The following is a 24,791-nucleotide window of genomic DNA, read 5'->3' as shown; positions in this document are numbered from 1 at the left end:
TTTAAGCAAATGTTGTCAGAAGAAGACAAAAAACTCATAAAGGGATGGTTTGATGGACTACTAACACCGGATGACGCAGATCCTTTCTTTAAGTTGTTTTTTAAAGCACAATTGAAAGACTTTGATTGTCCTGGGCTTTTTTTAGAGAAAGAAAAAAATGAATGGAAATCTTTTGATTCTGTGAGTGGAAAGGTAATGTATATGAAATGTGTTAAAGCTTTAAACAAAGTAAAACTAAAAGATAAAAAAGATACTCCTTGGAGAGGTTTTTTAAAGTTGGTTTTGAGGCGAAACCTGTATGGGGGTTACTTTATAAGCCACCACTGACTAAAAATGTTGGGGATTTACAATGGAGAATCTTGCATGGTGTTATTGCGGCTAATGCTTTTGTTTCTATTATTAATCCTGGTGTTTCAGATAAATGTCCTTTTTGTTTATTAAGAGAAACTATTTTTCATTGTTTTGTACAGTGTTTCAGAATAATGGATTTATTTACGTTACTAAGAGACATTTGGGAATTATTTGGAGAAAATTTTACAGAACAGTCCTTTATTTTTGGTTTTTTATATGGTAAAAGAAAGAAGAAAATTGGACGATTGTTAAATTTTTTTCTTGGTCAAGCAAAGCTTGCAATTTATTTGAGTAGAAAATTTAAAATCAATAATGGACAGAATACTGATTGTGTAAAGCTCTTTAAGGGTATGGTTAGAGCAAGAGTTCTGTTAGAATTCAAATATTATTTAAAAATGGATGAATTACATACTTTTCAGAATATTTGGGACTATGAAGGTGTGTTATTTAACTTTAATAATTCTGAACTTTCATTTATGGATGTGTTAATTTGAAACTGTGTTGAATGTTTTTCTGGATCACTACTGTGTGAATAAATGAGTTTTTAATCAAAAAAAAAAAATCAATCTCTCTCTCTCTCTCTCTCTCTCTCACACACACACACACATACACACAAAGGCTAGCTGAATTACACAATGACATCAGAGATTTTTTGTGATAAAAACAGTTTTTATGAAAATTATAAACATAAATTGAAAAAATTATTTTGTTTTGAAAACCTAAACCTTGAACCACTTTTAGTCTTGTTGAAGCTCTTCTGTTCCCTTGGATGATTTCTTGGTTCCACCAATACGGCGAACTTGTTGATGGGCTCAGCCACTCAGTTCCAGTGTCAACATACTTTTTAGGTCGATGGCACAATGAAGGTGTTAGCAGCGCTCCATCGTGTGTCTTCCCCAGAGAGGCTTTGCTGCTATTTATGGCAAGCAGTGGTGTTGAAATATGATTAGCTGTTGAACTAGGACAGAGCAAATGCTAACCAGCATCAGATCCTTCCACCCAACATTGTGAAATTTGAAAGCTGAGTATTCGAGTTGCGACACTGTGGTTACAGAAGACAGCGTTTCAGACTACATAGATGTTTCCCAAATCTTTATACTAAGGTTGTTTTATGATTACACACAACAGTTTTGTTGTTTTGTTTTAGTTTAGTTTTAAATCATTTTTTAAAATCCAAAACTGAAAAACTGGTGTGTGTATGTATTCAGCCCTTAAAACTCAATACTTTTTGTCTCCACCTTTTCCAGCAGGTTCGTCTACATGATCTTGGTCCATCTAACCTGGAGTTTTTCTCTGTTCTTCAAGACCAAACGTCTGCAGCTCCTTCAGGTTGGATGGTGCTGCTTGTGTTCAACAATCCTTAAACCAAACCAGAGGTTCTCAGTTGAACAGAGGTCTGGACTTTGACTGGACCATTCCAGGACCTTTACCTGGTTCTCCTTCAACCAGTGGAGTGTTTCTTCAGCAGTGTTTAGAGTCATCGTCCTGCTGGAAGGTGGACCTCCGTCCCAGTCTCAGATCTCTGGAAGACTCCAACAGGTTCCTCTCAAGAATTTCTCTGTATTTTGCTCCATCCATATTTTCTTTAACTCTGACAGGTTTTCTAGTTTTTGATGATGAAAAACATTCAAACAGCATGATGCTTCACTGTGGGGATGGTGTTCTCAGCATGATGAGAGATGGTAAATTTTTGATTACAGACCTTCCTACCCAGTCTGTTAGTTTTGGTTGAATGATCCTTTTTTGGCAGGCTAGCTGCGGTGGCAGAACCATTTTATCATCAATAACATATTTATTCATGCCCCATGGGATGTTCAGGATTCAGGAACCAGGGTTTCCTCCTGTGTATTATAAGCCTGGCGCGCCGCCAGGCTTTCCCTCACCTGCCACCATGCTAAGCTCCGCTTGTTTATTGTAAAATACGTCATTTTTTATACACAACTTTTTTTCCACCCGCATCAACTTGATGGTTGATCACCGCGCGAGTGTGCGGACGCCAACAGTGATGCAATCATGCTGTCCCCGCCCCTGCGCAAAGGCCCCGCGTGGTGTCGTATTGTGTTGTCACGCATCTCCCAATATTGGTAACTTCGTGCGGACCACGTGCGCCGCACTCCGTTTAAAATGGACGATTTTGGTGCTCTAGCGGCACTGGTTCACCTGTATCAACATTGATATGATCCTTCTGTGAGACATCACAAAGATAATCAAACAGCTCAAAACTTATGGAATGAGATCACTGCTGTAGCCAATAAAAGGAATGTTTATAGACCACAATGGTTAGTTGAGCCGAAATTCAGCGGGTGGCTTTACAAGACCGAATATGGTAAGCATGTTTTGTACTTAGTGAAATATTTATATGATGCGTGCTAATTTATACTTGTTTACCAGTAAAATGATGCTATTAAATTCAGCATTAGATGCTTTGTTTTGTTGTTAGATGTAGTGATCCAACATGCAGCCTGTGCCACAAAAAGCACAGTACAGTACAGCATCTCTGTTTTTCAATTCTCTGTTGTTATTCATTGGCTTTGACGTGAGACGTGTGTTGGTGCTTTGTTTGCACTTTTTCATTTATGTTAATTTAATTTATTTGTAAATGTGACTTAAATTAGGATTCAAATTAGGTGCAAACAATGTGTATTTATTTTAATTGTATTTTTGCTTAAAAAAGTATTTCAAAAATGCCTTTTAGTAAAATTGTAGTTGTGTAAATATTTGGCACAAATATCTTACAATATCAATAATAAATCTCTACAACTTTGTCTCTGACCTGTGTGGAGACTTCCTTGGTCTTCATGATGATGCTTGATGGTAGCTCTTACTACTTAGAGGTGTTAAAGTGGTGTTGATTATGGGCATTGTACAACAGAAGACTCATAAGTCAGTGAGATGAAATTGGACCTTGAATAAGACTTTATTTTAGGATGAATGAACTGGACGATGCTTTTAATAAACTGGATATTAAGAAAAAAAAAACATGTCTTTTCCTTTGTGAACCAGTTTGTCTTTAAACTGACAAATAAGACACAATGAGATAAGATAATGCCAGCCAGTGTCTGTGCCATAAGCCTCAAAAATGACATTTGAATGTTTATAACACCTTACCTGGCAAATGTCTGTCCAGCAGTCCAATTGTCCTGCTGTCCATGTGCCTGCTGTACAAGCTTGATCTGGCAGCTAAACCCTGTAGGCTGAAAGTTCACAGCAGCAAGATCGACAAGGGAGAAAACCAAAAGCAAAGAAGATACAAAGCAGGAACAGAAGGAATGCAAGGGGGAAGAAAGTACAAACCAAAGAACAATAGAAAAGGAGAAAAACAAGAAAAACACAGGATAAAAATGGAGCTAATTACACAACAAAAACTTGGACAACAGAAAAAAAATGAAGTCATGGTGCATGAATAAAATCCAAATAAGAAAAGTCAGAGTAAGTGACCCTGAAGCTGTAAGATTTACTTTTACAAAAAAGTTTATTGACGTTAATTCACGTGTTTGAAAGCTGAATAACAGGAGGCAATCTCAGAAGTAAAGTTTTGTGGCAGATTTATTTAGTGTATTGGGTTCTAAAAAAGGCAAACAGATAAACACTGAGCTTCTTGTTCCCCTGCGCTGAGTTGATAAGAACTAAAAGGAAGAAGGGAGCCTGCCATTTTCTCCTTGTTGAAGTCAAATATTTATTCTAACAGAAGCAGTCTTCCATTTTCCAAGTTTCACAAACGGGCCGTCTATCGAGCTAGGACACTCGGCCATTCCTTAAAGGGGAAGGGGCAACAGTGCTGGTCTGATCAATGAAAACCCAGCTGAGATCTATTGAGGGAACTAAAGGTGCATTACAACATAATGGTGACAGTGAAAGGAAGACGGTTTACACAGATTCAACAAACAAAAAAAATAAGGAGATAAATTGGGCGGAACAAAAAACAAAACAAACAAACAATATAACACAGAAGGGAAAGAGAAAGAAATAGACACTGTTAGAAGCAGTGATCAAGCAGGACAGCGATCTGCCTGAGTAGACAAAAGAAGGGACAAATGAGAGAAAACTAAGCGGACCTGACTGGATTTGTACACCTAAGCACTTCATTTCAAACAATGACCAACACAAGACTATATGTAGCAATCCACAGCATACAGCACGAACAAGGTGTTCCCAATGTGTGGTTTCGATGTGTGAGCAGTACACAGTGACAGGTGTAGCACCTAGCAAGATGGCAACCATGAATCTCACCTAGCGCCATCAGTGGCTATTGAAGTGTAGTTCTATTTCAGTGTTTGTGATGCTTTCCTTTGCTTTGTTTGGTGCCCCAGCTATCTTCCAGGTGCTGCGTCCTCATGCTGCCACCTATTTGGACGATGTTCTCCCAACATAGTAACACTTGGGTGGAGCATTCGCGAAAGGTGAGAGCGGTGCTCGGGTCACTGAGGCGGGCTGGGCTCAACACCAACCCAAAGAAATGCGTTGATGGATGGAAGAAGGTACGGTATCTGAGGCAGTTGCAGCCTGATCAGTGCATGTAGTCTGTCCAAACGTTTACTCAACTCCCAGCGGGCTGATACATTAGCTTATGTAGTATTCTATCACAGTGGTTTGTAGTTTTCAAGGAAGAGTTGTTTTATAACCCTGAAAAACAATATAAAACGGGCCCTCGTTTGGCTAGGCTAATGCTAGCTAGGCTAGCTAGCTAAAGCATTAGCCTAGCCTGGATTAAGATTTCTTCCCATTTCTCCCTTCTCCAGAGGTCTTTGAGGTACTAACTACTGATAACTATCTGACAGAACATCAAAATGACCAGACTATCCCTTTAAGGCCATCAAACTATATAATGTAGTTGGGATTTCCACTTATTACTTTGTTCTTGAAGCGGATGATGAAATGTGTAAAACATGCATTTCCATGAAAAAGTTTCAAAGCATTTTAACATCACGTGCGTGTTGAGTCAGTTCTTACTTGCTGCGCCTCGTCCTGCAGCGCTCGATGAGGGGCAGCTGTACGCCCTGGTCCCTGCTGCTTCCAGGGGAGGCTGATGGAGGCAGCACCCTGCTGGGGGAGGACTCCACGCTGACAGAGTGGGAGTGCTGGGACGAGACTAACCGCTGAGGGGACTGAGGATGAGCAAAAGGCCAAGGAAGGGTTCTCTGTTCTTGATGCACCACTGGACAGAAAACATATACATGTTAAAATGTTGTCTAAAAACGATAACAAAATAGACAGATTTAAAGAGAACGTGACCTCAGTCCTTTACAAAAAAGGTTTTGTTTTTTTTTACGAACAACTAAAACAACTTGTTTAAATCCAGAAAAGCAGACGCACGTATGGTGAAAAGAGAGAGGCACCAAAAAGGTTACAAATACAGGGAAGCTGCCCATAAAAACGAGATCTGTTTCTTGTTTGCGTTCTCTTTTCTGTAGGAATACTGCGATTGTGTAACTGTAACCAACAACAAACGCTGCAGTCGGAGCTGTCTGCTGTTTGGCTTTGGTGGAGTGGTCAAAGCAGAGTTCGAAAAAAAGACATGTTTTCAAAATATGAGATTAAAATCTTGAGAAAACGAAACACAGAGGATAAACACCATGACAGATTGGTCTTTATGCCACAGAGGCTGAGAAAAGAGATGTGGGACGAAGTTCAACTTAAAAAGTAGTTTTCCTTCAAAAGCTTCTATGATCACTTTTTTTCTTTTAGTTTGTGTGTGTGGTTGCTTGTCTGTAGTGTTAGCAAAGTATCTCATAAACCATTGGATGAATTTTGATCAAACTCTCAAGTGTATCTACAACTGATTCACTTTTGGAGTAATTCCCATTCAAGATGGCCGTCACAGCTAAGTACCCTTATTAAACACAAAAATGGCTATAACTCAGCCAGTTTTACAGATACTGAGCTAAAATTTAGTGTGTTAGTAGCTGAGCGTGACCCCACAACTTGTAATCTGATTGTGTAAGATTGTTTTTGAAAACTTTGCTATTACATATTGGACCCAACAGAGTCTGTTAGCAAAATATCTCATGAACCACTGGACAGATTCTAATGAAGCTCTCGGAAAGTAAGCACTGGGTGAACATCTACAACTCATTAACTTTTGGAGTCAACTCAATTCAAGATGGCTGCCACAGCTAATCAACCTCAGCCAACACAAAAATAGCTATAACTCAGTCGGTTTTACAGATATTCAGCTAAAACTTGGTGTGGTAGTAGCTGAGCCTGATCACCGACACATATTCTGAGCGCTCACACGTAGCCAGAGATCTTGCAATATTGCGTGAGATCATTTACAAGGTTTGACCAAAACAGCTATAAATCTGTCCCTCCTTATGATAAAGTGATGTTAGTCTTAAACTCTGTCCAGAAAGGTGGAGGGCGACACACATTCCTTCAATAATCGATGATGGTGCTCCATTTACCTCAAGTTTTAACTTTTCTAAACTCAGTGATGGTCTTCTTGTAATGAAGTGGGTGGAGCTCCACTTGGGTGCTAGGTGAGGAGCTGGGCTCGGCATGGGCTAGGTAACAAGGATTGTGATGCAAAAATCCTGAGGTTTTTAAAACAGGTCATTTTACAGACACCAGAAAACATTTACTTATTGTCAAAAAACAACTGGGTGATTTTTTGTTTTTTTTTGTTTTGTGCTTGGACCGTTTCTAAAAGTACAAAAACATAAAAAAGTTAATTTTTCATTATAGGTCCACTTTAGGTTGTGTCTGGTTTAGCTCCTTTAGGTAGTTCTGTAATTGCCTGTGAAACCTTTACATATATTTCTTCATATTTAACCTTTTTTAAGCTTAGACCACGGCTAGTTATAAATATTGCCACATTTATATTCTTATAGCAACACGCAGGTGCTCCTAAAGCACACAATCACCGTAATGCATTTGTTTACTATAAGCAGCATTGGTTGAGGGAAATAAAGATTTACCTTCTCTCTCCATCAAAGAGTAAGGCTTAATCTCTCCGTCTGGCTTTTTATAGGGAGCCTTTCTCAATTGGACGGCTAAAAAAGAAAAGCATACTCAGAACAGAATCCAAACGTTTTGTTTCCTACAGTTTTACAGCAACATTAACTAACAATGAAGCTCCCATAGAGGACCCCCAACAAATGTCACAGCTTAAACAAAAAGATTAGACTCTGAAAGAGTTTTCACATAAATCCATTTTAACCATTATTACTCCATCTTTAACTGCCAGTCAGATGCAAGAGACGAGTAGTACAAGAGGCATCCGACACACAGATGCAGTCGGATGTTTTCATCCACTCACCACGGGCATGAATGTCATAATAATTTGGAGCTTTTATTTTTTTTTTTTGAACTGTTCTTTTTCCAGAGTGGATTGATTATACAACATGTGACTTCAATAACTTTAAAAACATGAATTGGGCACACAACTTGGAATGTATTGTGGATTTTCTCTACGCCACATAGGGTCAAGATTATACTTACCAGCTTAAGTATGTACATATAGCTGTATAAATGTTTTGATAAGCGGTGCTGAAAGTCATGACTGTCTTTTAACCTCACTAAACCAAGGCCTACTAACTTTCTGTTAGTGGTTATGACTGACTGCAGCTGGTAGTTTTTCTTTGCCAGCATAAAAAGGATTTGTTTGACAGCACTTATTGGACTGACCAATAGAGAAAGACCAAGGAACTCAGTGAAAACCTAAAAAAGGAGAACTGTAAATTTACACAAGTTGGGCAAGTCTTTTGAAGACTTGCCAAACTTGAAACTGAAAAAAAAACCCACCTTACTGCCACTGTTGTTTTAAGAAGATGGCGTCTTCTATAGAGCGGTGTGTGTTTTTCCAAATTATGTCGGATCAGTTTAATTTACCACAGGTGGACTCCGGTCAACGTGTAGAAACATCCCAGCACAGATCAGGAAAAATGGGAGGAACCTGAGCTAAATTTTAAGAGGTGTTGCAAAGAAGTCTGAATGCGTCTGGAAATGTAATATTTCAGTTCTGCCTTTTTAATATTTTCACAACATTATTTTTTATAAAATTCAGTTGCATTTTGTCATCATGAGGTCCCAGGTGTAGACCAATAAAAAATAAATATAAATGATTGCATCATCAGGCTGCAACGAAACAAAATGGCAAAAAGGGGAAGGAGGTGTGAATTCTTTCTGAACACAATTCAAGAGTCAAGATGAGAAAAAGGGGACTGACTGTCTAAAAATAACAAGAAGGAAAATAAACATCATACAAAATAATTAGCTAATTATCTGACAAAGGAGAGGGAATGAGATTTTGGATTAGTATGAAAAGAAAAGATATTTCTACAAAAAGTTGTACAGCCTCTGTTCCATCGGAGCAGAGGAGACTAACCCTGGGAGGATCTGAGAAAGAGAAAAAAAAAAGTTTTGAAATGAAATAAAAGTCTCCTTTTTCTGGACTGAGTGACGTATTCAGAGCTTCAGTGTGTTTTATTTTCAATTCTGCATGGACAAGCAAGATGTAAAAAAACAAACAAAAAACAAAAGAAAACCTTTGCTGCCTTAAAAGCAAAGGTTTATTTCAAAGTTATAGCACACAAAATGTGACATAAGCAAACGTAATAAGACAAAAATGTCTGAGTTTATTCTGGGAAACAGACAAGTTTTAGCGATAATGAGGAAAACCCAAAACTGAAGCAGTGAGGAGGTCACATTTGGCCACACCCCAAAGAAAAACATCGTCACAAGCCTTTCAGAACAACTGAAACAACAGCAAAGAAAAACTGGTGTAAAAGTTACCTGTTCTGTTGAGGAAGAAGCCCTCAAACACAACAAAGTTATTGACCTGCACAAAAGATAAGACATGTTGATGAGAACTCTTGACTTTAGGTACAGAACAAACCAAGCTCTGTGTAGATCACCAAACGTATTTTAGTCGGACTTTGTCTAACGTTAAAGCCTGTCCTGTTTCGTTGCTGCAGATTAGTAATAAGCCTCGATCAGATAAGGAGGAAGGTCAGGACTCGCCGCCTCGTGGAAAGCAAAGGCAAACCAGATGAACAAGTTTACCGAGTTCATATGACTTTCAAGAATACAACAACCTGTTAGATCGTTTCTTGGCTTTCTAGTTCATGTCTGCCAAGTTGGTGCAGTTCATGATAGGTTTTTTTTTTCCCCCAACCACAAAAAGAGGAACATTTAGAATTATAAAGGCTTTATATTGCTGTACGTGTCTGAGCAAGTAGATAAACATAGCTGTCATTCAATGAGGGGCATAAAAGACCTCAGCCTTAGCAACAAAATCAGTTCACGTTTGCTCCAGGTTGTAACAAATGTACTTTTTAGCAGTCTTATAATTTTAATTTGGATTCTAATAAACCTAATGTATCTACAGTATTGAATTCATGTCCAAGTCTTCAGTCATTACCAGTTAGATCAGGTTATATTCAAAATTGGCATTGATTGTACGTACTTAATAAATGAGCAAAATAGAAAAAAATCAAGCTGCAGCAGCAGTTGCTACAGCCAGGTTACTGTTGCCCACAATTTAGTTTTAAGTGAGAATGCTTTTCTATGTATTAATTTTTAGTATGCGGTTTTTTCTAAGGGCTGTTAAATGTATATTTAATTAAGTTAAGCAATTATTGTTAATTTTAATTCAATGAAAAACACATTGACTAAAACAACAGTAATCAGTGTTGTATAGCCTTGATTTCTAACCAACATCAGCATCGGCCAAAGAAAAACTAATCTGTCGACCTCTTTTTTTGTCTCGATAACCAAGAGAAAACTACTTGGAGCCAGAACGTCTATCATTGTTATAATAACACGTTCATCTGTGAAATTGTCTGTTTATGTGCCATAAGTAATAAATTAAAAAATAATCTCTTCAAGCAATTTGATTGCGAAGGCAGAAGGTATTACTTCTAGCTCCATTTGTGTAGTCAAAGGTGTCTCCCATGGATCAGTTGCCGGACCACTTTGATTTATTTTGTGTTTTAAGTTCTTACAGGGACATTTCAAACTCTAATGTCCACTTTTATGCTGACGATAAAGTGATTTACTCTGTTGCATCCATACCTTATCGAGTACATCTTTAAATTTGTTTGAATCTTTAGAAAAATAACACTAACAATGCTTTACAATTCAAAGTCTAAGTCCTCAAACTTCCTATATGTTACAACTCTTTTTGCCTCTGAGATAAAATTAGTGTCTAACTAAAAACACTTAAGAGTACTGAATGATGATTATCTCACCTTCAAGTCACATCTATCAGATTGTAAAAACTTAAGTTAAAACTTTACCATCTTTCTTTTAAAGCTAAAAAAAGGACTTATCTCCCAGTTTCATGTCTGTGCTGAATTATGGAGACATGATTTATATGTGTGACTCTTAGGCATGCATTGATACCTCCTGCCATAAAGCTCTGAGGTTTATTACAAACCATAAAACTCAGAATTATTGTTGGTCATCGTCTTCAGAGGTTGGATGGCCTGTTTTGTTCTTTTGTAGAATAAAATATGAGCGTATTTTCTTTTATAAAACCTATTTTGGTCTTCTTTTACATCTAAAAATCACAAGACCTGTTCCTTTTGACTGTACAGACAAGTCATCCCGACTTTTGGAAAAATACATTTAAATGTGCTTGAACCCCTCCCTTGAATGGCTCCACAACTAAACAAATGCATCTGTTTCATAATAAGAAGGATTTAGGAGCCTTTAAAATAGTACAAAAAAAGTAGATGGAAGTTCTAGTAACTAAATATAAACACTATAAAGCAAGCAGTCACTCTTAAAGTTACATGAAAGAAGCCTACATGCTATTTTTTAAACTAATAACTACAGAAAACAGAAATAACGTTGATTAGCAGAAGGCAGACAGCCTCGACTTGTTGGACTTCGACGTCTTACCTGAGGAACGCTTTGCATCAAGCTGTAATGCTTAGCCAGGAAAGCCAGGAGTTTGGGTGAGGGCCTGTCATACGCCATCTGTACTGGCTCTGCATTCTTGTGCTACAGTAAGACAAGAAATGTGACAACCATCATTTTCAAATTATCTATAAAGCATTTCATTTTAATAGGATCGTTATGTAAAACATCTTTGTGGCTTTTTAACACAGTTCAGCTTTGCAGCTAATTGATATCAAAAGTTTTTTGGAGTGTCACAAGAAGGAGCCTGAGTACCACCAGTGGGCAACGTTGTTTTTTCATCTATAGTGTAAGTTAAAGCTTCTGGTACTTAATCATGGAATAAATCTGTTGAGTTATCATAACAACAAATCACACTGAATCTATTTTTAGCACTGACGCAATGCGTGCCTGTTTCTAACTACTATATTCCACCAGCCTTGCACAAAATATTCAAAATATTCAGTTTCTACATCCATGCTTCTCAAGCTGTGGTACAAGTACCACTGGTGGTATTCAGGATCCCTCTAGTGGTACTCAGATGAAATGTTGGTATCAACTCTTTACAAATGTAACAGCAAGCTAATTAGCAGTCACACGCTGGACTGTGATGTGAAGCTAAACGAGCAGAAAGCCACAAACATGAGCGGTTCAAGCAAATAATGATCTTGGTTCCAAATGAAACTACTTTAAACAAAACTGTAATGGAGAAATTTTAAGAACTTGAAACTGGAGAGGATGATGTTTAGCTGGTGTGCTTAGCTGGTGACTACTTAAGCAGCTCCAGTTAAGTCTTTGTAGGACCTGCTGCAACAAAAGGTGCAAATTAAATTCAAGTTATCTTAAATTTGCACTCAGTTGTTCTTGTGAGGCAGACAAAGTGCAAGGACTGCCGTGTACATTGTGCTGTAGAACCATCACAATTTCAACCAAACACTTTAACCAGGGTTAGAGTCAGGTGTTCATTAGGTTGGTCAGTTTCCTAGTTTATGTCAGATACTTGATCAGTTTGAAACTTTTGTACGAGCTTGTAAGTTTGTACTATTGGTTTTTAGTGCACGTCATAAAGGTGGTACTTGGAGAGCTTAATATTTTTCTGAGGTGGTACTCTTTATGAAGAGTCTAAGAGTCTACGTTTCTGTTCAGTGTGAGTGATGCAAAAGTTAAATGTATTACTGCTGTCATTTGTACAGTATTTATGAGTGGGGTCATGAAAGGCTTCTACATCATAAATCTGAGATTGTTCCATGTCTTTTCAGGTAGAATAACATACCCCTGCTGGTTGATTTAAACAGTAATACCGATTTTTTCAGAAAATCGAATGTGTCCAGTGCTTTGTGTAGGGGGTGGTGGTACAAAGCAAAGGGTTTTGGCTCCTTCTTCAGCATCACTGGTGCGAAAGTAGTCTGAGCTTGTGTTGAGAAGTTAAACCATACTGACTAGATATAGTAACTAGGAGCTACTCTGGGGTCGTCCAGGGTGAGAGGTGGTGAGTGGGCCTGGGTTTACTTGTACCATCTCAACACCTAAATATTGGACCTCTTCTCAGTGGCTGAGTCATAATTTTGCCTTATCTGAACTAAAGTGGGGTTTTGATGTTGGACTTCTATGCCAGGCATAGATTCCCCACAACAAACACTATGCTTGAGCATAAATGGTCTTCATATGAGCATTTGTCACCAGGACACTTTAGGCCGCAGCTTGATGTTCAGTTTTATACTTGTTTCAATAAACTTACAACCATACAGTACATCTTAGACACTATTGGACTGTCAACTGATCAGAATTGGGTCAGGTGGCAAGGAAAGGTGCCAGACAGACATGGTGAACCCAAATGTTCTGTGCAGTCGTGTTTAAAATGCCTGGCTGAAGCTCCAGTCAAGGGTGACTACAATTTCCACCTCTGGCAGAGTTTTTTTTGGCAAAATAATGAAGGCAAAGAGCACAGAGTGTGAACTGGCTGTGTTCCAGGCTTCCATTGTTGAGGTGGAAGGAGTTTGGTGAGCCTATGGAGGAGGACCTTTGGTAGACCTCAAGTAGATTCTGATAAACTGCCAGACGTCTTTGGAAGAAGAGGTGGTGACATCCAATGAGGATACAGATTGATGGTAGATTGACTACTCGGATCTTATCAACCCGACTGACATACAGTACCTCCCAAACTGAGACAGGAGTTGGGGAGTTCAGGTGAGATTTTTTTAATCTTGGAGAAAGCTTACCACTGTACCACCCATTGTGGTGTCCTGTAGGGGTTTCTTAAGGAGTATTGGTATTAGACATCTTGCTACAGGCCATTCAGTCTCTGTAGAACCAGAGTAAGAGCTTGGTTCACATTGTCGATCATAAGTCAGACTTGTTCCTTGGCAAGAGTTAGACTTTGCCAGGGCTGGCCTGCCTCGCTGATACTGTTCGTAATCTTAATGAACAGAAATTTCCTGTCAAGCAATTCAAATATTTACCTGCAGCATGAAATTAAACAGCTCCAACCCATAGCCATGTCGCTGCAAATTTTCTGCAACGTAGAAGTCCAAAACACACAGTGGCTCTGCCTCTATGTGCACACCTTGTTGATTCTAGGAAAAGTTTGGAGAGGAAGGGAAGGTTCAAACAAACGTTTGGTCATCAAGGCGTGTCAAATGATAAAGTGAAAGTAAATAATTGACTCACAAGCAGAAATAACTTCTTGTATCCAACTTTCAAAAATCCCACAACCACACCGCGACCTCTGTGTGGGAGGAGAGAGAGCAGCTCAGTGTAAACAGCAACAGATGAGGCCAGTTTTTAATTCAGTTTAACTTCTGTGTGCGTGTCTGTGACAATATTATTACAGTACTGTGCAAAGGTTTTAAATCACACCTAATTGCTTCAGAGGAGACAAACGTTTTAGTAATCGTTTAAGAAATATTACTTAAAGCTTTCTGCAGGCATTTCACTTTGGCTGTTTTTTCCAACCATTTTCTGTCCAGGTAATGTACCTGACCATGACAGCATACTGTACATGGTGGACTTAAAAAATGGGGATTGCAGACATGAGTCAGGCATAAAAAATAAAAAATTACAGCAGATAAAACATATTTGAAAGTCATGCCATCCACTGTATGTCACATTTTCAGCTAATACTCCTTTGAGAATGACCTTGTTAAAGCTAAAATCTTATTTTGCATGTATAAACTGTGCTGTCTTTGGTATTTCGCATTGATTTGACCTGAAAAAATGGAACCATATTGTGTCTTTGTGGCTGCTGGTAACAAAGAGCCTAAAGATCCCATTGAAAATTAAATCTTGACTAAGCTGTGGGTTTTATGTTGACACAACACTGGTCCATCCCTTAAGTTCACAAGCCTTTTTATGCCTGAATGCTTCATAAGTCAGAGTTAGGCGATTCAACAAACAACATCAACAAAAAACAATCTGCTGGAATGGCCAGGTAATAGCATGAAATTAGCAAAAAAAGCAAAGAAATAAAGTAAAAGACCTTTAGAAAGCCTGGAGAAGCGCTTCTCAAGAGTATTTTAAAATACTACAAGAAAGTTGGGCTCTTTGGAAACAAAATTTAAAGAAATGAGGGATGACTCAAGCCTTTGCACAGTGCTGCATATGCAGAGGTGGAATCTTATGAGCAGTAAGATTATGAAGGGGCAAAAATATGTCCCTTAAAGTCAAGAAAGCTAAACGGGTGAACATCAATTGCTAAAAAAGGTTAGCAGAACAAGACTTTGGGGGACTGCACTCAATACCACACAGCTGATCCAGAAACCCCAGCAGAGGATGCACTTGCTCAGGAGAATAAACTGAGTAAGTTTTGCACCTCCATCCTCACCATCTTTACCGGGGCCTATTAAGATCATCCTGACCAGCTGTATTACGTCTTGGTGCAGTAAGTGTGGTGGATCTGCCAGGAAGAGACTGCAATTAGTGGTGAGGATGGATGAAAGAGGTCTCACTCTTCTCCTTGGAGACCAAAGAGAGAAGCAGGAGGAAAGCTCTCAGCAGAGACAGATCGATCTCACTCCTCGTGTGTGGTATCTGCTGCTATCTGAGAGAAGACAGAAGACCTACATCAGGCCAGGCAGAGACCTCCAGTATAACTAGACTTAGGAAGCCGTCTACTTCACTACTGGGTGATTTGCTGCTGTAAGGATTACACACATCTATGTCTCCTGATATGTATATATGTCAAGAAAGCTGTACGGTTTGGGACATTTCAGTGTAAGGGGTGCTGAGCAGATCAAGCTGAAAAGTAGCAGTCGAGTCTGTTCACAAGGTAATTGAGGAAAATGTCTGTGGAAAGATGTGCGATGTACCCGCAGCTCTCCCTGTCCTTCAGCAGGTACAGCTGATGGTCCTGGGACTGCAGTTTGGAGGCACTTGTTATGGGTGCTGAGAGTTGCTGAGCCTGTGGCAGAGAGAGCATTATTATTATTATTATTATTATTATTATTATTATTATTATTATTATTATTATTACAAAGTGCTTTTGTCTGTGTGTGTGTGGGGGGGTGGAAACAAAATATGTCATAAATCACTGGGCGTATTTCAATGAAACTCTCAGAAAGTAACTATCTGCAATTCAAGATGGAGACAGATGGAGGTTTGATTCCTGGCAGCAGCCACATGTCGAAGTGTCCCTGGGCAAGACACTGAACCCCTCACTGCCTCCAACGTGTGCCCTATTGGTGTATTGGTGCAGTTTAAAGCACAAATTAGACTCTATAGAATGATTTATTCAGGAGAGCTGTATAAATGTGCGTGGATGGATAAATGAGGGCACAGATTGTGTTGTAAAGTGGTTTGAGTGGCCTGGTTAACTAGAAAGGCGCCATATAAGTACAGTCCATTTACCAGTCCTATGTGTTGCAAACCACTCTCAGCTACTACCACACCAAATTTTATCTCAGTATATGTAAAACTGGCAGAGTTCGCCATTTTTGTGTTGTTCATCTTGAATGGGGAAAACTCGAAACTTCAACAGTTAATGCTAAAGTTTTAAGCAAAATATCACGCAATGTGCAGCAGCCAAAGTACGTGTTGGGGATCACTCTCAGCTACTACCACACCAAATTTTAGCTCAACATCGGTAAAACTGGCTGCGCTATAGCCATTTTTGTGTTTCATAAAGTCACTGAGCTGTGGCAACCATCTAGAATGGGGCTGACTCCAAAAGGCGTAGATGTACATCCAGTGATTATTTTCTGACAGTTTTATTAAAATCCTTTCAGTGGTTTGTGAGACAGTTTGCTACAGTACATACAATCAATCACACACGAGCAATTTATTAAATTATTATTGCCTTTGCTTTTGGTGGTAGAAAAAAAGGAAGTGAAGGGCTTAAAATGACTAATGATTAGCAGAGTATAAATACCTCATATTTCACTATATAATATGTCACTGTTACATAATAATCAAAATTTGAATTAGACATAGTTAATGTCAAGATGTATATTTTACTTACCGTATCTTCCGGACTATAAGGCGCACTTAAAAGCTTTAAATTTTCTTAAAAACCATTAGTGCGCCTTATATATATGTAAGAAGTCGTAATGTTTTAGTACGACTTTGATAAACTACAAAGCTGCACCGCTCCGAAAAGACAGGGGGCTGTTTAGTTTCGCTTAACGTGCCTTATAGTCCGATGCGCCTTATATATGACAAATGTTCAAAAATGGACCATTCATTGACAGTGCGTCTTATAATCCAGTGTGCCCTATAGTGCGGAAAATACGGTATTTCCATTAAGCTTTACAAATATTTTGCAACGGCAGGTTGGATTCTAGTGTTGACACTTTCATCCGATTTCTGCCAATGCTGATCATATCTAAGGCCTTCTTTGTTTCCTGGGCTTTGCCTACCATAAAAAACACACATCTTCACACACTCACCTTTGCTGAGGCCCTCCCAAGTTCATCAATTACTGTAGCGATGTGAGACTGAAGCTCTGGGCTGCAGAGTTAAACAGAACAGAGCAGGATTGGGTCAACAGTCAATAAATGAGAATAAACAGAGTGTAACGATGGTCTAGAAGCACTGAATGAGCGCTTGTGTGAATTGGTGAGTTAGAAACATGTTGAAAAAGCTCTTTGTAGAATCTAAATAGGGTTAAAAAAAGTGTTGCCATGTTATTTTTAGCCTTCCCAAACAGGCCGTACTTGTTCATAACAGTACAATTAGAAAAAGACTGATCTTTGACCTTTAACCTGCTCCTAAGCCTATGGAGTCTGTCATGAAGCTCTTGGGTTTTTTTGTCATTTCTCTGAGCATTACACAGTCTTTCCTTGGGGTAAATTTGCCTCAACTGCCACTCCTGAGGAGATTGGCAGCTGTCATAAATGCATTCCACTTGTGAATAACTTTTCTCTCTGTAGAACGATGAACTATTTTGGAAATGACCTTTAACCTTTCTCAGATTGATGAGCAGCAACAGCTGCTTCTCTAAAGGTAGTAACTCACTGGGCTGAAACTGTTGGACACTAGTTCACAACTCAAAACTGCAAGAAAATTGGTGAATTTTAAGTTGCTGTCTCACTGTATTCTGAGTAAATAGTAAATGGGCTGTACTTATATCACCTTTCGAGCCACTCAGGCCACTCAAAGGGTTTTATAACACAATCTGTGCCTTATTTACCTATCCACACACACCCATACAGAACTCTGCTACAGTTCTACAAAGCTAATTTAAATAAATCATTCTTTAGAGTCTAATCAGTGCTTTAAACTTCATTCATAAACCGACGGGACACATCGGAGGCAGTGAGGGGTTCAGTGTCTTGCCCAGGGACACTTCAACATGCGACTGCCGCCAGGAATCAAACCTCCAACTCTCTCACTGGAGAGACGACTGCTCTAACCACTGATCCACAGCTGCTCAAAGTGAGCGTGTGCCACCAAGTGACCAGCAAGCACTTCGGCTTAACGGACGATTTATGGTTGTGTGCACAGCTTGCAAAGCTATCCTTGGCTGTGCACATTATTTTGTTGTCCACATCGTACCCACCGAAGCAGACACCCCACAATAATTATTTAATCACTTCACTTCTGAAAATGAAGAGAGACAGATTATTTTCTTTATTATTATTATTAAATATTATTTATCATCAGCATGTTTTTTTGTTAGACATGGACATTCGGGAATGGCAGATGCAGCTCAGAGAGATACTACCATAAAGTCATTGCTGATGTATTTCTGCCTAGACACTGTGTCAACACACAAGTGTGTGACACTTCTTGCTATTGAAGCTATCAGATACTCTAAAGGCAGCAAAAGTGGACTTTAGTTTTGAAAGAGGGTGGACTTTCTTCTTCCCATGACTAACTCAAAAAATATGACCATAATGACATTAATGTGAAACAAGGTATTCTTCAGGATACTGAAAAAGGTGTTTGCATGTATAATAACACCTGTTTGTTTTTGTGTGTAATCTTTGTATGTAATATTGTTTCTTTATTTGTGTACACATGCTCAGTGGTAAAACAACACTCATACAATTAACTAGACAACTTGTATTTTCTACAAAAATGCACTGTGAATTCTTCTGACGGCTGAATGACCTTGCTGAAGGAACAAAGCAGCAAAAGGCTAACTAAAAGATACGACATTATACAGCATATAACAAGATATAGCATCAAAAAGCTAGATGTAAGCTGAAAGTAGCAAGAGGTTAGCTAAAATCTAACAGTAGCAGAATGGTAGCTAAAAGCAAAAAGTAGCATAAGAAGACAAAATAAAGCACGTATGCTGTGAAGTACATTTTAAAGACAATGTTTCTGAAGGAACTGAAGAGATCTCTGTGCATTTCTATGGGGGAAATAAATAAAGTTAAATATTATGAAAAGTATAAAAGTCATAGATATCATCTGAATGAGCTGAACGTTTTGATCTATGAACAGCTAAAACAGTAGAAAGTACGCAGTAATAGAGAAAATGCAACAAACGTATTAAAAGAGGAAAATAACACTATATGATCCTTTTCCTGCCTACTTCTACTCATCTGGTGCTGCCTGCACTTGTGCGCGTTTCCGACGCCGGGGGCGTGCACAGATCCCATCAGGGGTAACTAACATTGGCACAACACCGGAAGAACCTGTGTGATGTCCTCCTCCTTGCCTCATTTAAAATGGGAAGACATGCACGTTTGAATGTTTGGTGGAGCGTGTATCCTAGATACACACACCAAACACCGGCAATGTTTTACCTTCCGGTTGATCTCCAGCTCGCAACAAGATTCTGGTCCAAAACAGAGATCCTCTCCGAGAATGACTGGTTAATATCAAAAGGAAACTCCATGATAATGCGGACTGGTGGGACAGGTAAGGATGTCTCGGCGGCAGAGAAGAAGACTCGTGCAGGTGCTTAGCTAGCAGCCGGATGATGCTGCAGTCTCACTAACACGGCAGGCTGCTTCTTCCGTGCCAGGATAATACGCGTTAGCTGAACAGTCAGCGTCTCCTCGACGCTGCGTTTAAAGAAATTAAATAAAGCTCGGGGTTACCGGAACGAGCAACTGTTATTTACAACACTGGTTCATTGTGTTGCTATGGACGAGACGTCACTCCCCGGCAGCCGTAAGGAACCGTAAAGTACGTAAAAAAGCTGCGAAACAGCCAAGCTCCGCCTCCGAAACAATGGACGACACTTTGGTCGTGCGCGCCACAGACATGAATACGTAGACGCCCCATTGAGCGCCGAACCGTACGTCAACGTCGCCGCCATATTGGATGTGGCAAAGTGGAGCGATCGGAGAAGATGCCTCATTCATGTGCTGCGTGGAATTGTAATAACCGGTTTACAGCTCAAACCAGAGCTGATGGCATTACCTTTCACAGGTAAGAATGAAAAAATACTAGTGATTGTATCTGGCCATTATATTTTCATTATATGGACAGAATTTGCTGACTTTGTGGCTAATACTATGAATTCCCGCGCATAATATTGTGAATTTCCGCGGTGAAACCTGCTAGCAAAAAAAAACAAAAAGTTTTTTCCTGTTTAACTAAATTAGCCCGAAGTAACTACTCTGATTGTTGTTAGTTGCTTAGCCAACTTTTTTCAAAATTACGTAGGTTTCCCAAAGATAAAGAGCTGAGAAAGCAATGGGAAACAGCTGTCAGAAGGGAAGGATTTTCTGCTAGCCCATCGTCCATGCTCTGCAGTGAGCATTTCAGCCCCGAGACCTTTGACAGGACAGGTCAGACAGTCAGGATCAGAGCTGGAGCTGTTCCTTCAGTCTTCTGTTTCCCAGCTCATCTCCACAGGGTAGGTGTATCATTACGCTGTAAGGATTCTATAATTTAATGCCGTACTATATAGAGAATGTTTTTCCCCTTTCTGAATGTGAAGGAATCAGACATATTTTGTATTACACTGAGATAATTTCTATATTTTATTCTTTGCTTTAGCCTGTAACTACCAGAACGTCTCAGACTTCAAAAAAGGCACAGGAGACCCCGTTACCAGACTGTCCCCAGCTTGTCCAAGAGGCTGAACCCCTGTCTGCGCCTAATGTTGTGAGTAATAAGTACTAGCTACGCCTCAAACATCTGTGAGCATTATGACCCTGCTTATATTCAAAACTCTTGTCACCCACTCCCACTCTCTGTCACATACATTAAAACATGTCAGTATTGAATCTGCATCCTACACACACACACACACACACAGTGTTGGTGGTACAACTGAAGACTGATAAGATTAAGACTGTGTAAAAATGTGGGACACTTGACAACACATTGTACTAGAAAAGATGTGATGGACTGTGACTGAGTGATATAATATAAACATCATTTATAATGTAGTTATCTGTGTTTTTACCAGGACCACTCCTATGCTCTGCCTTCATCCAATGAAGATCTGAGGGCCAGACTCAGGGAAGCCTTGGCTCGGGTGGAGAGTCTGGAAAGAGAGAGGAGGAACGCGAAGGACAGAGAGAGGAGGGCAAAGAACACTGTGAATGGTCTTCTGGAGGATCTCAGGGCGAAGAACCTCATCAATGAAGAGTTGAAAGAGCAGCTCGATATATACTCAGGTAAAATTAAAATACAAATGTGGACAAAATTTGAACTTAAGTATATACTACTTTCACTTCTTTATTAAGACTTCCTAGTGATTTCAATGGTTCTTACTAATTTGCCTGTACTAATTGAATTTCAGATCTTCCAATACACCTCCTGTTAAAACAGAGCCATGAATACACCAAAGACCAGAGGGAGTTTGCCATCACTCTCCACTTACATGGACCAAAGGCATACAGCTATTTGAGAGAGACTCTTAATATCAGTCTCCCACATCCACATACATTGCAAAGGTATTGTTCATGTTATTTGAAACCTTTTTCCATGTTAGCTGTTCATATTATTTTATCCTGTTTTGACTGAACAGAGTGAAAGGCAGACATACCTACATCTACCATTTTAAGATCTGCCAGTACTGCTTCCAGTGATTAGTGATCAGTCAAAAAATCTTGATCAGGGTATCCATATTAAATGACTGCTTTTCTTTTTTACCAAGGTGGATGAGCTCTGTGGATGCCAAGCCGGGCCTTAACATGGCGATGCTGGACATGTTGAAGGGGAGGCAAGAGGAAGACCCAGCTAAATATGGTTGTGTGTGCCTCATGTTGGATGCCATGGCCATTAAAAAACATGTCCAGTACAACCCCCATACCCAGAAGATGTCTGGATTTGTGGATATGGGGGATGGTTTGAACGAGCAAGATGTTGCCACTGAGGCTCTTGTTTTTATGGTGGTGGGCCTACAAGGCCATTGGAAGGCCCCAATTGCCTACTATCTGACCAAGTGCCTGTCACCAGAGACTCAGGAGGTTCTGCTTGTTCATGCAATGGAGGAATTGCATAAGTGTGGCATAAGAGTCATATGTGTCACAATGGATGGACATGCCTCCAATATCCGCATGTGCAACCTACTTGGGTGTCAGCTAAAGGGAAACCCTGTTGAGCCCTTAAAAACATTTTTTCCACATCCAGTGACTGGTGAGAGGGTGTTTGTGATGATGGATGCTTGCCACATGTTGAAGTTGGCCCGAAATATGCTGCAGGCTTACAGTCCATTAACCAGCGCCAGTGGCCAGATCAACTGGAGATACATTGTTCATCTGAATGATGTCCAAACAAAAGATGGATTGCATGCTGCCAACAGGGTAACAGACAAGCATGTGAACTTTGATTCACAAAAGATGAAGGTGTCCCTGGCTGCACAGACTCTGAGTCGCTCTGTCACAGTGGCTCTGCGCGCACTGAGGGACCTCGGCTATTCACAGTTTCAGCACTGTGAAGCAACAGCTGAATTCATTGAGGTGATACTAACATAATACTATTACTAACATACACACAAACTAGGCCTTCAAGGCCACTAAAATGTGTTACACAACTTTTCTCCCTAAGACTACAGATCATATTTATATTTTAGAAATTAGACTAATGACTCATAGTAAGATGTTATTGTTTATGGTGATGATTATTGTGCTTTCTGTTAATTGCTTTTAGATAATTGACAGGCTCTTCGACATAATGAACAGCCGTAATCCCCATGCCAAAGGGTTCAAAGCTCCTCTGGGTTCTTTGAACTGGGCAGAGAGAGTAGAGTTCTTGTTGAGAGGCAGGGACTACTTGATGAGTTTGGTGATGAAAGATGGCACACCCCTTCACCGATCAAAGAGGTTTTAGGAAATAGTGAAACCTTTGTTTGCATGAGTTCATAAGTTTATGACATCAAGTTCATATGATGTTCTGTTCTAGGCTGGGCAATAAATTCAAATGTAATTTTGATCAAATACCTCAATTTATAAAGAGAGATTATTGAAGGAAATGACTACTGCCACCTTACAAAATATTTAGATATTATGGATCTATTGCCCAGTCCTGTTCTGTTCTCTTGTTCCATATTCTGCATCATAAGTTCATATGATGCTTTGTTCTCTGGTTCCAATGTTTTTACAGTCTCCTATTTTGCTTCTGTTGGACTTCTATCTTCAGTGGTTTTTATTCATTAAAAGTGCCATAATGGTATGTATGGCAGTGTTGATGTTTTCAAGCTTTTTCATTTCTGTTACAATATTGTTTCTTGTTGCTTTAACATCTATAAATGAACAAAATCAAGTAGTGCTCTCTTAAAGTATCCTGGTTTACCATGATTACACTGACAGATCATTTCCTTGTGAAGGTACCTATCTGTCATGGGATTCATCATCAACATTGACACCCTGATGTTGATGATTCCAGAACAGCTTCAGCGTCAGCGATACGTCTGCACCTATCGCTTTAGCCAGGATCACTTGGAGCTCCTCTTTAATTCAATCAGGGCATCAGGTAAGAATTTCAGATTTGTTTTTATCATGTGGTTTGTCTCTATGTATGCATATTATCTGGGTAACTGTGTGTGTTTTAGGGGGATGGAATAACAACCCTTCAGCCAGCCAGTTCCAGGCCATCTTCCGACACTTGATGGCGCGGTGCGGTGTGTCTCCAAGCACATCAGGAAATGTGGCAGCACAGGATGAGACTGTGTCCCTGTCTGCTTTTGAGATGGCCTCTTCTCCAGCAGCAGCAGAACCAGAAGAGCTTCCATCCCCTTTTGCAAACATTCCTGCTTTAATTTGTGATCACAGCTATTTACCAACCCGCTTTGGTGGTCTTGTGGATAATGCACTGGTGTACATTTCAGGGTTTGTTGTTCGCCAGCTTCTTAAAAAGCTGTCCTGTGATGTGTGCCGTGGAAGTTTGGTGACTGATGCAGTATCTGCATCATTTGATCAGAGCTACCACTTGCTCACACTAAAAAACAAAGGCGGTCTGATGATTCCTTCCGAGGGCACAGTAAAGGTGGTCAGATCAGCTGAGCATTTCTTTCGCCAGACAAGGTCAGGGCAAGCTGTCAAAGTGGCCTTGATCTGTCAGTTTGTTCGAGCTGACATTGGTTCTGAAGATGTGTTTTCTCTGGGGGGTCACATTCAAGAAACACAATTTGGAATTGACAACCACCATTTTGTGCTGATGTCACTAGTTGTGTCTGTCTTCCACAAACTGAGGCTGCACCACATTGCCAAACTGAACACTCTGAAGTTGCAGAGTGGCAACACACGGAAAAGGCTGTGTAAGAATATTCTTTTCCAAGGTTTTTAACTTGCACACATTCACACACACAAACTATGTATATATGTATATATATGTGTGGATATATGTATGTATATTGTGTGTGCAAAATGTATATAGGTTCATTAAAGCCCCCATGTAGATAAATGTTTAATACCCCCCACCCCCTGTATAAATATATTAGTGTATATATGTTAATCAATTTGATTATAAAAATGATTAATCAAAATCAGTTAAATGTGAATGTTTCTGCTCTCTTTATTCAGAAAATCTACATTGCACTACATTACAGGATGTGGTTATGACAGACACAGATTAAATGTTAAATGAATATTTCTATACTTATCACCGCAGTAATAGTGTTACTCATGTTAGTAGCTCTAAACACTCAAATGAATGCATGTTGGTTTGGTGCTTACCATAAAAATGAAAGGAGTAAACATATTTACTAATCGCGTTAAAAGTTACAAATGTTGTCTTTGGTGTCTCTTTTCCAAATA

General features: G+C 39.5%; 2 protein-coding genes across 7 annotated transcripts in view; one reads left to right on the top strand and one right to left on the bottom strand.

The window, feature by feature from the left end:
* atat1 (alpha tubulin acetyltransferase 1) overlaps positions 1–19,776 on the bottom strand; it is a 28,756-nt gene extending 8,980 nt beyond the window's left edge. Inside the window, exons 1-11 of one of the 4 annotated variants that reach the window (XM_025010886.2) lie at positions 19,380–19,776; positions 17,070–17,130; positions 15,495–15,586; positions 13,858–13,915; positions 13,650–13,763; positions 11,194–11,295; positions 9,082–9,127; positions 7,266–7,340; positions 5,302–5,506; positions 3,460–3,545; positions 3,125–3,178 (exon numbers count right to left, since the gene is read on the bottom strand). In XM_025010886.2, the coding sequence (XP_024866654.1) occupies positions 3,125–3,178; positions 3,460–3,545; positions 5,302–5,506; positions 7,266–7,340; positions 9,082–9,127; positions 11,194–11,295; positions 13,650–13,763; positions 13,858–13,915; positions 15,495–15,586; positions 17,070–17,130; positions 19,380–19,471 (985 nt within the window). In that variant the 5' untranslated portion in view covers positions 19,472–19,776. The remainder of the gene's footprint in view (positions 1–3,124; positions 3,179–3,459; positions 3,546–5,301; positions 5,507–7,265; positions 7,341–9,081; positions 9,128–11,193; positions 11,296–13,649; positions 13,764–13,857; positions 13,916–15,494; positions 15,587–17,069; positions 17,131–19,379) is intronic. The other 3 variants (XM_037975725.1, XM_037975726.1, XM_017437443.3) reach the window with 3 other exon arrangements.
* Positions 19,777–19,797: 21 nt separating this feature from the next.
* On the top strand, positions 19,798–24,523 carry si:ch73-130a3.4 (uncharacterized protein LOC664763 homolog). Of its 3 annotated transcripts, XM_037975723.1 has the most exons (9): positions 19,798–20,010; positions 20,248–20,440; positions 20,584–20,691; positions 20,999–21,209; positions 21,335–21,488; positions 21,692–22,496; positions 23,140–23,205; positions 23,363–23,508; positions 23,588–24,523. In XM_037975723.1, exons 1-8 carry the CDS (start codon positions 19,931–19,933, stop codon positions 23,396–23,398), a joined length of 1,653 nt encoding a protein of 550 aa, XP_037831651.1. In that variant the 5' UTR covers positions 19,798–19,930; the 3' UTR covers positions 23,399–23,508; positions 23,588–24,523. The 3 variants fall into 3 exon arrangements, with proteins under 3 accessions (XP_037831651.1, XP_037831652.1, XP_037831650.1); XM_037975724.1 differs by lacking the exon at positions 23,140–23,205; XM_037975722.1 differs by lacking the exon at positions 23,588–24,523 and having other exon boundaries at positions 23,140–23,502.
* Positions 24,524–24,791: the final 268 nt, after the last annotated feature.

This window comes from Kryptolebias marmoratus, linkage group LG5 (assembly GCF_001649575.2).
Source record: "Kryptolebias marmoratus isolate JLee-2015 linkage group LG5, ASM164957v2, whole genome shotgun sequence".
Taxonomy (NCBI): Eukaryota; Metazoa; Chordata; class Actinopteri; order Cyprinodontiformes; family Rivulidae; genus Kryptolebias; species Kryptolebias marmoratus.
The sequence above is the reverse complement of the archived record's forward strand: the minus strand, read 5'-3'. Positions and strand labels throughout refer to the sequence as shown.

Coding starts and splice junctions, on each gene's coding strand:
- si:ch73-130a3.4 (XM_037975722.1), top strand. CDS start 19,931: ATGCCTCATTCATGTGCTGCGTGGAATTGTAATAACCGGTTTACAGCT. Junction 21,210..21,334: donor GCAGCTCGATATATACTCAG/GTAAAATTAAAA, acceptor ATTGAATTTCAG/ATCTTCCAATACACCTCCTG. Junction 22,497..23,139: donor CAACAGCTGAATTCATTGAG/GTGATACTAACA, acceptor ATGTTTTTACAG/TCTCCTATTTTGCTTCTGTT.